We start from the raw sequence: 13,960 nt of genomic DNA, 5'->3' as shown, positions 1-13,960 counted from the left end.
TTCACAATAGATTTAAACTAAATGTTGTTCCTGACATATATGTTGATGGAACAAAGCTAAATAATGTTGATGAGTTTAAATATCTAGGTGTGACCTTAGATTCTACTCTTAGTTTTAAGAAACACATTAAAAAGCTGGGTAATACTGTAAAGTATAGCATATCAAATTTTAGACATATCCGTAACTCTCTGAGTATTGATGCTGCTGTGACTTATGTCAATGCTATGATCATGTCCCACCTGCATTATTGTTTATCAAGCTGGTCCCAGGCCAACAAGACTGTCTTAAAATCCATTGATTCACTATACAAGCAGGCCCTGAAGGTCCTAGATAGAAGATCTTTTCAGTACCACCATTGTCGTATACTGAGCAAGTATAATATGCTCAGCCTTGAAAACATGATACAATTTTCTGATCTGCGGCTAATCCATAAAATTATTCACAATGCAGCACCCCCACCCCTAAGAACATTTGTTCAACCCTGCTCTGAATTGATGAGCAGAACGTCAAGATCCACCATTAGGGGTGATTGTAGTCTCCCAATCCGACGAACTGCTTTTGCTCAGTCAGCCTTCTCCTTCAGGGCAACCAAAACATGGAATAGTCTACCCAGTAACCTAAAAAGTATTACTGATTACTGATTATCAGGCCTTCTCAAGGGGTGTGAAAAAATGGATGTTAACCAACCAGTCTTGTCAACATTAATCATATGTCTTTAAAATATGACTCACACTGTATGCCATTTTAATGTGTGTGTGTGTGTGTGTGTGTGTGTGTGTGTGTGTGTGTGTGTGTGTGTGTGTGTGTGTGTGTGTGTGTGTGTGTGTGTGTCTGTGTGTCTGTGTGTGTCTGTGTTTGTGTGTGTTTGACCTATGGCCTATGGATGTGCTTACTTGTTTATATCTTGTCTATGTTATTGTATTTTAATATTTGTTTTACCTGTCCAGGGACTGCAGATGGAAATTAGCTATATAGCTATAATCTGGCACAAGCCATCTTTTTACTTCTGTAATCAATGTGTATTGTGCATGGTCCCTGTTGAACTAAACTAAATAAACTAAATAAACTAAGCCATGGTCAAGATGTTGACTTAAGTAGAGAAGATCAGAGGTTTAAATCTTACACTTACCTCCCCGTACACCTCAATTCATGTTTGAAGAACCCCTGAGCAAGACAACCAAACCCACATCACTCCAGGGACTGTAACCAATATCCTGTACCTAATGGTAAACCACATTGCAAAACAACTGTCAACTAAGGGAAATGTAATTTAACTACTATATTTTTGTAGAGAAACTCCTCATCCAATACGCCGATCGCGATGCCCTTAAAAAAAGGGACTTCAAAAGATAAGGACAACGCCCAACAGCGCGTTTCGACCGTGAGGAAATTTCTGATCAACGCCGCAGGAGGCAGCGTGCCTTCTTCAAACCTTTTGTTCTTGACTGATCACAGCAACGTTCATAATTAAGTACTGACATGTGATTGATGATCACTCTTCTGGTTCTATGTGTCAAAGAGGTTGCCGTTTGCATGAAATCCCCCCAAAACACCTTTTTTAAATTTGTTTTTAGGGCTTTGCGGGTGTGGAAAGACCAAGGGCTCAAGCCCACAACTCTGAAACACAAAATTACAAGTGTGCAGGATTTCCTGACTTGGATTGGGAGGGTCTGGCCCCCATGCGTCAGGATCTCCCAACGCAGGCTGGGGGGGCTGCTGGAGGAGTTGAGGAGGGAGCTCCGGAGACTCAGGGGCGACGTCACCAGCCACCGAGTTAATGTCCGGCGTAAAAAATCTGGCAAGGCTCTCAATATCTGCTTTATTTTATTGTACTTAAATGCATTCTTTTCTATTCCATTAATAAAAGTAAGTCTAAGTCTATTCTATTCTATTCTACATTCCAGACAAAATCCTCCCCCTCGATGTTCACAAGAGTTGGATAAAGAAATCCAACTCAAACCTTGTGAAATACTTCAGTAAGTCTTTATATAAGTTTGTATATCCAAAATTTTAAGGGTGTTACCGACTATAAATTGTTAATGCATTATTTTTCCTGTTTTTTTATCTACATAATCTTAGATATCGCCATTAAAAGAAAGACGAGGGTCTCAATCCACAAATTTCTCTCCCTGTTGGCCGGCCTCATAGTAGGGGAGACCGGCCACAGGTTGGTCGCCCTGAAAAATATGATGGTGGAGGAGGTTGAGGAGGCAAAGAGGACACAATCGTGTCACATCATCTACGTATGTTTTCATCTCCATTCATCTGTCAAGTAAAGCTCTGTCATATATTGTAATGTAATGTAATATAATGTGCAATGTCTGTTTTACTCATTGTGTCCTCAAACAGGTCAAAGACCATAAAACTCGTGCAACCTTTGGCGATGCCCCGGTGACCGTCAGCGACAAGGTCCACGCGACAATCACAAAGTGGTTGGAGGCGAGGAAGGGGCTGGAGGGCTGGGGAGGCCCCCATGTCTTCTCCAGTATGAGTGGGGGGATTGCCCCAGCTCTACTGGAGTTCCACAGAAAAATGTGGGCTGAATTGGGCATGCCGAACCCTGCGCCAACCTTCAGCGGGTTGAGGGACTCCATCGCCACATATGTGAGTCACATTATTTGTGTATGCATGTATTAATGTATGCATTTATGCATGTATGTATAAGTATGTATAAACATGTTCTCTTGTTAGGCCGTCAAGACGTCCAACACGCTCGAAGGCCGTAAGATTGCTGGACAAATGTGCCACGACCTCACAACTAACCAAAAGTTTTATCAAAGTGTCCCAAACCCTGATGAGATCACTGAAATCAGAGAGCTAATGCTCTCGAAGATGGTAGGGGAGTTGACAATTGTTGAGAACGAGGAGGCAGCAATGGACGAGGAGCAGGATGAGGAGGAGGAGGAGGAGGACCTGAGGGATGAGGAGGAGGAAGATGAGGGAGATTCGGACTGGGGGATGAAGGAAGACAAAAAGCAGGATGGAGGAAAAGAAAAAGCGAGTGGGAAAGGAAAACGGAAGAGCAAGCGAGTCGTCGACTCCTCTGATGAAGAGCTTGGGTCACCAAAGCGGAAACACTGGGGGAGGATTGTGTCCTCTGAGGAAGAGGAAGAGGAAGAGGCGAGAGAGATGGAAACTCCAAAAAAGAAGCCCAGGAAGTCTCTCTTCACCGTAAGTCTGACGTGCTATTTCTAATTTAGTAGAAAAGTCGCACTCTCAGGTGGGATTCTTGCGTTTTACTCATATTTTTGTCTGACTTCTTTTATCAGTCACCAAAATTCCTGGAAGACGGCACGGGCAAAGACATGGCCAAGGCTGCGTGGCTGAAACAACATAAGGTACATATTATTTCCTATACTGAGTTTTTGGAATTTTCCCATCCAGTTAGTTAGTTAGGCGAAAAACATTGATGAGATACACAGACAAACAAGGATATACAGACTTCAAACTTTAACATGTCTGATTTTTTATTTTCAAAAGAAAAACATTGCAGAAGCCAACATTGCAGAATGTCTGTGCCTTTAGAACACCTCACCCCAAGGCGCTTGAAGAAGTGGTCAGGTAAGTAACTGGGCCCAATCTTTTTACTTTGTGTGTGGACTGTGCAGTTGAAATAAGGAACTGAATTAGTTCAGTGCGCTTTATATCTCTGTAGGCCTGAAAACGCCCGAGAAAAAAGCTGCAGCCGATGCACCCCCCTCGTCTGCAAGCAAATTCACACCGTCAAATCCATATCGCAGATGCGGCCCCGTCCCTTAACCCCCTTCCCTTCAAAGATTCAAATGTTCTTGTTTTTAATGTTTTTTGTTTGAATTATTCAGATACTTTTTTTTGTTTCAAGATTCAAATGTTTTTAAGGATCTTTTATCTGTAACTGTTTTAACTCTAAAGTATGGTTTTAATGACCTAGGTTTTAAAAGAAGCGTCCTTTAACGTTCAAAGTATGTTCAAGTATAGTTCAAGTAATGTTTTATCTGTCTGAAGTAGTTTTGACCTAGGGTAAGTATGGTTTTAATGACCAAATGTTTTAAAGTGTCCTCTGTTTTTAGTATCGTAAGTATGGTTTCAACAGTGGTTCAAAGTATCTCATGTTTTATCTGTGTAAAAGTTGTTGCTGTCAATCATGAAAATCTTGAAAAAAAAACTCATTAAAAAAAAAAGATTTTTTGGTGCTGTTTTTGCACAACTCTTGTGGTGTAACATTAACACAGCCACTGTCTGGGTGGAAATTCCAGGTGCAACTCCTGGCAAGGGTGTAATCTGATTCAGCCCAAAAAATCTGACTAAATTAACCAAACACCAAGATCAAATCTCTATTTTCAGCATCAACCATAAAATGTGAGTGCCGAAACTCTCTGAAGTGTCCGCGAAGCCTTACGATGTTCATTTCTGTGTTTATTTGAATGCAGGTGGCCCAGACTGCATTTTCCGGAAATTAAGTCTGTTTGCCTATCCATCCAGACTGCATTTTCCGGAAATGAAGTCTGTTTGCCTATCCATCCAGACTGCACCAGCTTCCAGGTACCGCAATACATATGGGATTTTTAAGGATCTTTTATCTGTAACTGTTTTAAATAAAGTATGGTTTTAATGACCTAGGTTTTAAAAGAAGCGTCCTTTAACGTTCAAAGTATGTTCAAGTATAGTTCAAGTAATGTTTTATCTGTCTGAAGTAGTTTTGACCTAGGGTAAGTATGGTTTTAATGACCAAATGTTTTAAAGTGTCCTCTGTTTTTAGTATCGTAAGTATGGTTTCAACAGTGGTTCAAAGTATCTCATGTTTTATCTGTGTAAAAGTTGTTGCTGTCAATCATGAAAATCTTGAAAAAAAAACTCATTAAAAAAAAAGATTTTTGGTGCTGTTTTTGCACAACTCTTGTGGTGTAACAGTAACACAGCCACTGTCTGGGTGGAAATTCCAGGTGCAACTCCTGGCAAGGGTGTAATCTGATTCAGCCCAAAAAATCTGACTAAATTAACCAAACACCAAGATCAAATCTCTATTTTCAGCATCAACCATAAAATGTGAATAAAATGTGAGTGCCGAAACTGTCTGAAGTGTCGGCGAAGCCTTACGATGTTCATTTCTGTGTTTATTTGAATGCAGGTGGCCCAGACGGCATTTTCCGGAAATTAAGTCTGTTTGCCTATCCATCCAGACTGCATTTTCCGGAAATTAGGTCTGTTTGCCTATCCATCCAGACTGCACCAGCTTCCAGGTACCGCAATACATATGGGATTCCGGAACCTCAGTGCCCCATACCAGAACCTCCGAGCCCCATACAAGAACCTCAGTGCCCCATACCAGAACCTCCGCAGGCCCCACGACGCACAACGGCTTTACGCACGGAAACGAACGCGCCATGACTTAGCGAACGTTACGGCTAGTTTCAGCATCCTCAAATTAGGCTACCCGAGAAATTTGGGGTCTCTGGGACCTTTGCGCAATTTTTCACGAATTAAAATACACTTGCTCGCGAACCCTAGGCCTCAAAGGTCAACTTCGTCCTGGAACGGGCTAGAAACGCGCGAGTGGTTTCCTATCGTTCGCGGTGAGGAGACAAAAAAAATGCACCCTCATTTGTCTCTGTACGACTTTTCGTTGATTTTTGGCGAATAAATTTTCTTTATTTCGACAGGCCTAATGCAGAGTGCGTCGGGGGCCGCCATTTTGGAACGCAACGTCGTAGAAAGATGCCGTGAAGTTCCACGTGTTCGGGGCGACTGGACGATTCAAACGCACCCTCTCTGGGCTCTCTACGACTTTCCCTTCATTTTTTATGATTAAGTTTTGCCTTTTTTAAATTGCGGCCTAGCACTTCACCAAAGCCAAAAAGCCTAAGTTTAACCCTAATCCAACAGACCTAGAATATGGCATTCAGACTTAGTTCTTGGCACTCTAGTGTTTCTTGAACCCTAGACCTAGAATTTGGCATTCTGACTCGGTTCCTGGCATTCTAGGGTTTCTTGAACCCTAGACCTAGAATTTGGCATTCAGACTTAATTTTTGGCACTAGGGTTTCTTTAACCCTATACCTAGATTGTGGCATTCAGACTTATTTTTCGGCATTAAGACCTAGATTTTGGCATTCGGACTTAATTTTTGGCACCTAACCCTAATTAGGATTATGTAGGACCGGAGACCACAAATCTGGCAATGGGACTTAATTTTTGGCATTGCCAAACCTAGTTTTTGGCAATGGCCAAAATTAACCCTGAAATTGAAAAAGTATGTATTAGGTCTTTATTTGAGATTGTGCGGAGGACTTTTACGGATTTTTTGAAACAATCGAAAAAAATTTTAGACCTTCCTATGATTTTATACGGCCAAAAAACCCTAATGCTAATTATTACCTGTTATATGGTCTTCTACCACAAGGTGGCGACACTCCAGACTTTGTTTCTGGCATCCGGACTTAGCTTTTGGCAATAAATCAAAAACATTAAATTTACATAGGCGACGCCCCCAGACCTCATTTTTGGCATCTGTACTTAGTTTTTGGCAATAAATAAAAAACATTACATTTACATAGGCGACGCCCCCAGACCTCATTTCTGGCATCCGTACTTAGTTTTTGGCACTAAGTCAAGAAACCCTAGAGCCAAACATTTAGTCTGAATGCCAAAATCTAGGTTTTGATACCGAAAAATGAGTCTGAATGCCACAATCTAGGTCTAGGGTTAAAGAAACCCTAGTGCCAAAAATTAAGTCCGAATGCCAAAATCTAGGTCTTAATGCCGAAAAATAAGTCTGAATGCCACAATCTAGGTCTAGGGTTAAAGAAACCCTAGTGCCAAGAACTAAGTCTGATTGCCAAATTCTAGGTCTAGGGTTAATTGCCAAAAATTCAGTCCGAATGCCAAAATCTAGGTCTAGGGTTAATTGCCAAAAATTAAGTCAGAATGCCAAAATCTAGGTCTTAATGCCGAAAAATAAGTCTGAATGCCACAATCTAGGTCTAGGGTTAAAGAAACCCTAGTGCCAAGAACTAATCTGAATGCCAAATTCTAGGTCTAGGGTTAGGTGCCAAAAATTAAGTCCGAATGCCAAAATCTAGGTCTTAATGCCGAAAAATAAGTCTGAATGCCACAATCTAGGTCTAGGGTTAAAGAAACCCTAGTGCCAAGAACTAAGTCTGATTGCCAAATTCTAGGTCTAGGGTTAATTGCCAAGAACTAAGTCTGAATGCCAAATTCTAGGTCTAGGGTTAATTGCCAAAAATTAAGTCCGAATGCCAAAATCTAGGTCTTAATGCCGAAAAATAAGTCTGAATGCCACAATCTTGGTCTAGGGTTAAAGAAACCCTAGTGCCAAAAATTAAGTCCGAATGCCAAAATCTAGGTCTTAGTGCCAAGAACTAAGTCTGAATGCCAAATTCTAGGTCTAGGGTTAATTGCCAAAAATTAAGTCCGAATGCCAAAATCTAGGTCTAGGGTTAATTGCCAAAAATTAAGTCCGAATGCCAAAATCTAGGTCTTAATGCCGAAAAATAAGTCTGAGTGCCACAATCTAGGTCTAGGGTTAAAGAAACCCTAGTGCCAAGAACTAATCTGAATGCCAAATTCTAGGTCTAGGGTTAGGAATGGTTTTGGGTAGGGCACAATATGGCAACTTGGCAACATTGCATTAATGACATGTTATGTTTAGGGGTGACGGCATCTGTGCTCATCGCAGCGCATGCAGCTGAAGTCTACTTGGCACCGGGAAAAGCAGGACATACCACCTGGGATGATGACCGACCCCAAACAGCCATTGGTCGGAACATTGAGCTGTCGGAGCAAAGGGTTTCATTTAATTATTTCGAGTTAGTGGGCTGTAGGATCAATGGGAAATTTTCGGAATATTGACGCGTCGGACCAAAGAGGCGTCGGAAAAATGACATGCTACTGCGCTGAGTGGGATAGCTAAATAGCACAAAAGTCCCTTTCTTGCTGTTACTATATGTGGATTACACATTGGAATTTGGGACCATGATTGTGGATTACAGTTAGAGGTTGGGATACATTCTGCGGTCAAGACAACGCAAGGTAAGGGCACCGGGATATTGGTCCCTATAATTGACACAGTTGTCAACCACGGAGTAACGTAGGTGGTTCAGTGATCCTTGGTCGCTGCCTATTCGTGTTTGCTGCGGTATTATGCCTACTAATAGGCTAACACAAACATTTGGATTGTATTTTCAAGTGCGTGATGGATGCAATAGGCCCTACGGAAAAAAACCTTGTCGCGGAGACCCCCCTTGGTTTGGTTACAGAATTCTTGCTTACCAATATCACATCCCCCCCAAACCCTAACTGTGCCTGCTCATTCTTTTCTCAGCCTTGAGTTTCTGGACTGTAGGCTACGCCTATTGTTTTATGAGTCAATATTTAGTTTTGCACAAATGGAACACCCTCGGTTAGATTTTCAAAGTGGTTGGAAAGATTAGACCATTCTTTAATTTGTGATTGGCAATGCAGATCATGATTTTCGTGTTGGGGGAAAAAAAACCTGATTGGGCCATATAGGCCTAGGCCTACTTTCATGTGAGATAGGCCAGGTTAAACAACTGAACATTCAATTAGCCTACTTCATGAGAAATTATGAGTCTACTGAATGGAATGGGCTATATTTGCCCAGGTCTTTCTTCATAGAGTTTCATAAAATGAACTAGGGACTAGTTATAATAACAAAATTGCATGTCCTCACCGGAAATGCTGGTGTATGCGTGCTCTTAATGCATTCACTGCCCTTCATGCATGTGTTGCCCTGCATAGCCACAACACTGTCTAAGGTGACTTGTTTGTTCCATTAGGTTTCCATGGATTCTGTGACATTATGTTGTAGCCTATTGGTAGGCTATGTGACAATGACTGAAGGTAACACACAGCGCTAGTCTACTTCAGAGTGTGACTCCACCCATTAACTAAACGTGTAGTACATATTTGACCACATATGTGTCAACATCTTTTAATCCTGTGGTTCAAAAGTACTGAAAATCAATCGACATGCACAAAAAGTCATGATATAGCTGCGAGAGTGTTCAGAACACAAACTCACGTCATGTCATTTGTTCGTGAAAAAAGGTCATATCCTTGGAATCTGATGAATCCCACACTAATAATATACTTTTAGCTGTATACCCATTGAATTTCGTCTCATTTCGATGTGTAATTTGTGAAATATTTGGATTAGAAAGTATTGGTTACTCCCGGAAATTCACTGGTTTACGTGAGAAATACTCAAAAAATGTTTGCGCGAATTTCATTTCATAGCCTAGTGGTATTTATGCTTGCCAATCAATGGGAAGACGCGAGCAACGCAGATTCGAATCCAATGTGCAGCATGTTGACAACAACTCGTGAAATCGTGTTTTGGACCCTACAGTGTAACACATTTTCCCTTGGCTGCACGTGTGTGTTGGTAATGCACAAAATAAATGATCTATTTCTGCCAGATATTTCCAAAATTGTGGCACTGCAACCATGTGGGTTCGAACCTGTGTGGCTACTGTTTTCCTATTTGGATGCAAGCGTGAATACCACTAGGTTATGTAATGAAATTCGCTTTGAACTTTTTTAGGAATTTGACAGTTCAACAGGTGAATTTCCCGGAGGAACCACTACTTTATTATCCAAATATTTTACAAATTACAACTCGGAATGAAACAAAATCCAATCGCCATGCAGATAATACTGCATTGTTGGTGCGGATGGTGTCAGATTGTAATGCCACGGCCGTGTTTTTTCACAAAGAAATTACAAGGTGTGTTGTGGAGGAAACAGCTGAGTCATGGTGTCAGAGGTGACATCAAATGTGCTGGTGGTGGATGTACACTATTGTTTTGTACTTCACGCACTGAATTTAGGAGGAAACAGCTGAATCATGAGTCAGCAAGACACATGTGGTTGTCATCCAATCAAAAGGGCTAGTCATGCTTGTCTCTTGTTGCTTCTTTGGTCACGCACTGCAATGACAAGAAAGTAAGTAGCGGTGTGGACTCAGGAAAGTAGCCACACTACTTTGGGCTTACTGTGGGAATGGTAAGGTTTCGAGAAATGCATGTATTTCGCCTTGAAGTAAGTAGATACGTTTAAAGTACATCTGTAGAAAGATGCTAACGTTCCAGAAACACACCCCAGATGAGATTTGAAAAGTGCTCACAGTACATTTTGAATGAAAGTCAACAATGTTGTAAACAGTGTATCAGAGGGCATGCTCAACTTCTGGAGTAAAATAAATAACTATGGGTGCGCGAAAAAGCTACAAACTTAAAAAAGAGGAGTCTCGTTATTCTCGTTACAATCCACTATTAAATGTTCAAACACACAGCGCACCGCAGGGATCGGATGGAAAGGGGCTGGCTTTATGCACTGCTTTGGTTCACCAGTTATTGGACGCACTTGGCAAGTCTTGAGGAACGAGACAACATCTTTCTTCATGCGGTGCCAGTAAAAATGCTTCAATAAACGTTTATAAGTTTTGCGTACCCCAAAATGCCCAGCTATTTCCCCGTGCGCCGTTTTTAACGCTACCATTTTGAGACTGTCGGGTATCACGACTTGCAGAATGTCTACTCCCCGTTCCCCATCATGCGGCAACCATTTGCGCACCAGTATCCCATCCAACATGAAGTAACCCAACCCGGCATTTTTCAAATGGTCAGCGGGCAAAGCACTTGCAATTAACTCAGACAAACGCTCATCTTTACTCTGAGCTGAGATAAGTTCTTCGTTATTTAAACAATCTGGCAGGGTGGGCAACTTAATGGCAGTTTGAACATCAATCGCACCAGATGACTCAGCCCCCCGTGCGCGACTTTTCGCCCTTGGTACTGCGCACGCACTGGAAATTTCAGGGACTTCGTCGGCACCATAATTTCGCTTGGTTTCCAGAGGAACAGCTGTCACTAATGGCGGAGGTGGACCACTAGGCCACACTCGTCCTCCAGCCAAATCATTTCCCAAAATGACATCCACCCCTTCTACTGGTAGTGATGGGCGCACGGCTACTACTACTTCGCCCTGCACCAGATCTGAATGCAGCACCAACCTGTGTAGAGGTACTGATAATGTGGTCATGGCAATTCCCAGAATCAAAACAGATTTTCCCGTGCTGGAGCTACAAGAGAAAGGCAAAACAGATTGCTTAACGAACGTTTCAGAGGCTCCAGTGTCACGCAAAATCCTTACAGCTGCCTTCTCTGAATCATTTGTAAAAGAGACAAACCCCTTTGTAAGAAACGGACCATAGCGATCTTCTAACCGTTTCTCACCCGAGTCACCGTCAGCCGAGGATAGCGCATCAGCAAGTGTAGAGACACCATCTGTAGAGACACCATGGCAAGAGGGAACAGCAAGGTTAACTACATGAGAGACAGCAGGAGTAACAGGTGCAGCACATAACACGGGTTTTGGAGCAGAGGTTTGATTTTGGTTCTTATTGTCACGCCACACTTTAGGTTTAGGACATTCATTTTTCCAGTGACCAAATTCGAAGCAATTGTGGCACTGGTTTTGAGAGTTCTCACTTCGAGCTGGCTGATTCCTCCTGAATACAGGAGGGCTGCCACGCTGATAACGAGTTGACCCATTATCATAATTCTGCCCATACTCCGTACTTCTCTTATGAATTAACGCAAACTCATCAGCGAGTGTAGCCGCCTCTGCAGCAGTTTTTGGCTTCTGTTCGCTAATGTAGGTGGCCACCCGTTCGGGTACAATGTTTTTAAATTGTTCTAGCACCATCAGTTCACTTAATTGCTCAAATGTTTTTATGTTTTCAGCTGCCAGCCATCTGTTAAAGAAACTATTGAGTTCCCGCACTAATTCCGTGTGTGTTTGTAGTTCACCTTTTCTCCAATGTCTGAACCTGGACCTGTAGGCCTCAGGTACCCATTCAAACGCACGCAACACTGCCTCTTTAACCTTAGTGTATATTTTTCGATCAATGGCAGAAAGAGCTACGAATGCCTCTTGGGCTTTTCCAGTAAAAATGCTCTGCAACAACAAAGTTCGCTCTGAGTCCGTCCAGCCCCGCTGATCAGCAACATTTTCAAACAATGAAAAGAAAATATCGGGGTCTCTTTCATTGAACTTGGGTAACAACTTAACACTTTGAGACAAGTTCCTATCTCCTGTCTCACTATTTGACGCATTGTTCGACCTTTCCGCCATGACCTTTGCATGTTCCAGTTTCTGATTTTCATGTTTCAGTTTCTCATACTCTAATTGTCTTTCCTTTTCCCGTTCCAGTGCCTCTAAGCGCCTCTGTTCCATCTCCATTTCCAAAAGCTCTTTCTGTTGCTCAAACGTCAGCTCTGCACTATTTGACTTGTGTGGTGAAGAATCGATCTTTATGGGCGTTGACTGCGCTATAGCCCCATCAGCACCAGTCGGTTCAATTTCTAACAAAAGCCCCTTCTCTTGTAGTTTGTCTTTTACCCACGTTTTCAAGGCAGGTTTTTTAACTTTAGGTGGGGAATCAAACGCATGTTCCTCTGCAGTTTTTAACAACTCATCCACCGTCATTTTATCCAAATCCTTTAAAGACAACGAGGCCATGGTCCGCGTTATTTACCGACTTCCAAAAGGAAGCGCGCACCCAGAATTACCGTACCAACGAAATTATCAAGGTTGCCCCTTGTAATTGCCCAATTACCGTACCTACAAATGTTTTTACCAAAGTTACATTCTCTTACTTTTCCCCTTTTTAACACATCATCCTTTCACAAACCCAAACAAAATAAATGTTGTGCAGCCAAACAAAATTGCCGATGCAGGTAATCTCGGCCGCAACAGGAGTTACAAAGTAAACTAGATTGAGCTGCCCCGCATCTAAATAGAGAAAGAGGCCCTACTTTTAACCTAGTCTTCATGTGCCCACATACGATTGGTCTGCATGCAAGCAGTCCCCCCGCGTTCGACACACCAGAAAAGCAAAAGAAAGTTTACAATAAACCACCAGCGTTAAGCGCTCTTACCTGCCGCGGGGGTTCACGTTAGCTCTGGCGGATCTAACCAGCCAATTTCTCCAGTGCGCACAAAGACACCTGCACCTGCTTTGGCTTCCACACAAACAAAACAGCGGCCCAAAAAAAAAAATGGGCCTCCCCAGCCTTTGGCAAACAAAAATCGAACCAAAAATGTAGCCTACTTTTCAACTCACACGAAAAAAAAAACTCTGCGCATGGATTCCAAAAAACAGCCTACCGATCAAGGTGCTTACACCCGTCGGCCCAAACCAATTTCTAATTGCGAATTAGCAACAACCATGTAGGCCTACTTAAGGTAGCCTACAAACCGTCGGATTAAATCCCTGGACGAGATCCCAATTATGTTACGACCCCTGGCTCAAAAGGTGCAACATAAAAGGAATCCACACGCAGGATAACGGTTTAGGGTATTTATTTAAATAAGTAGAATAAAGAATAATGTGGTGCAAGATCAGTAATCGTGTGAGTGTATGCAAAGATGTCTAGGGGTGACCAAATCAAGACCAAAACCGCCAAAGGGAGGGAATGGGGAGGCCCCGCCATGCCAGTGTAGCAGGGTTTTATACTCTGCTTCATTAGGATATGCACCTGCGCTCCATCAGATGCCGAGCACAGCCAAACGAATCAACCAGGTACAGCTGACAGAGGGCGGGGCTGTCCCAGGACTACCCAGTCCGTCACAAGGGGGCTCTGCAAGGTTGTGTGCTTAGTCCCCTGCTGTTCATGCTGCTGACACATGACTTCACAACGACCCACAGCACCAACCGTCTGGTGCAGTTTACGGATGATACAACACTGGTGGGCCTCATCACCAAGGTCGACTAGGCTCACTACAGAGAAGAAGTAGACCTGCTGGCTAAATGATGCAACGACAACAACCTCCTGCTGAATGTCAGCAAGATCAAGGAGATTGCTGTCAACTTTTAGAGGGGCCAAAAACAACTGCCACCACTGACCATCGATGGTGATGCTGTGGAGAGAGTGAG

The 13,960-nt window shown here is 42.7% G+C and overlaps 1 protein-coding gene across 1 annotated transcript; it reads left to right on the top strand.

Moving 5' to 3' along the window:
• Positions 1-2,186: 2,186 nt before the first annotated feature.
• On the top strand, positions 2,187-3,396 carry LOC134464256 (death domain-associated protein 6-like). The gene is made up of 5 exons (XM_063217730.1): positions 2,187-2,243; positions 2,350-2,604; positions 2,692-3,171; positions 3,270-3,338; positions 3,385-3,396. Exons 1-5 carry the CDS (start codon positions 2,187-2,189, stop codon positions 3,394-3,396), a joined length of 873 nt encoding a protein of 290 aa, XP_063073800.1.
• Positions 3,397-13,960: the final 10,564 nt, after the last annotated feature.

Source organism: Engraulis encrasicolus, chromosome 15, assembly GCF_034702125.1.
Source record: "Engraulis encrasicolus isolate BLACKSEA-1 chromosome 15, IST_EnEncr_1.0, whole genome shotgun sequence".
NCBI classification, from domain to species: domain Eukaryota; kingdom Metazoa; phylum Chordata; class Actinopteri; order Clupeiformes; family Engraulidae; genus Engraulis; species Engraulis encrasicolus.
Note: the sequence above shows the minus strand (reverse complement) of the source record. Positions and strands in the feature narration are given on the sequence as shown.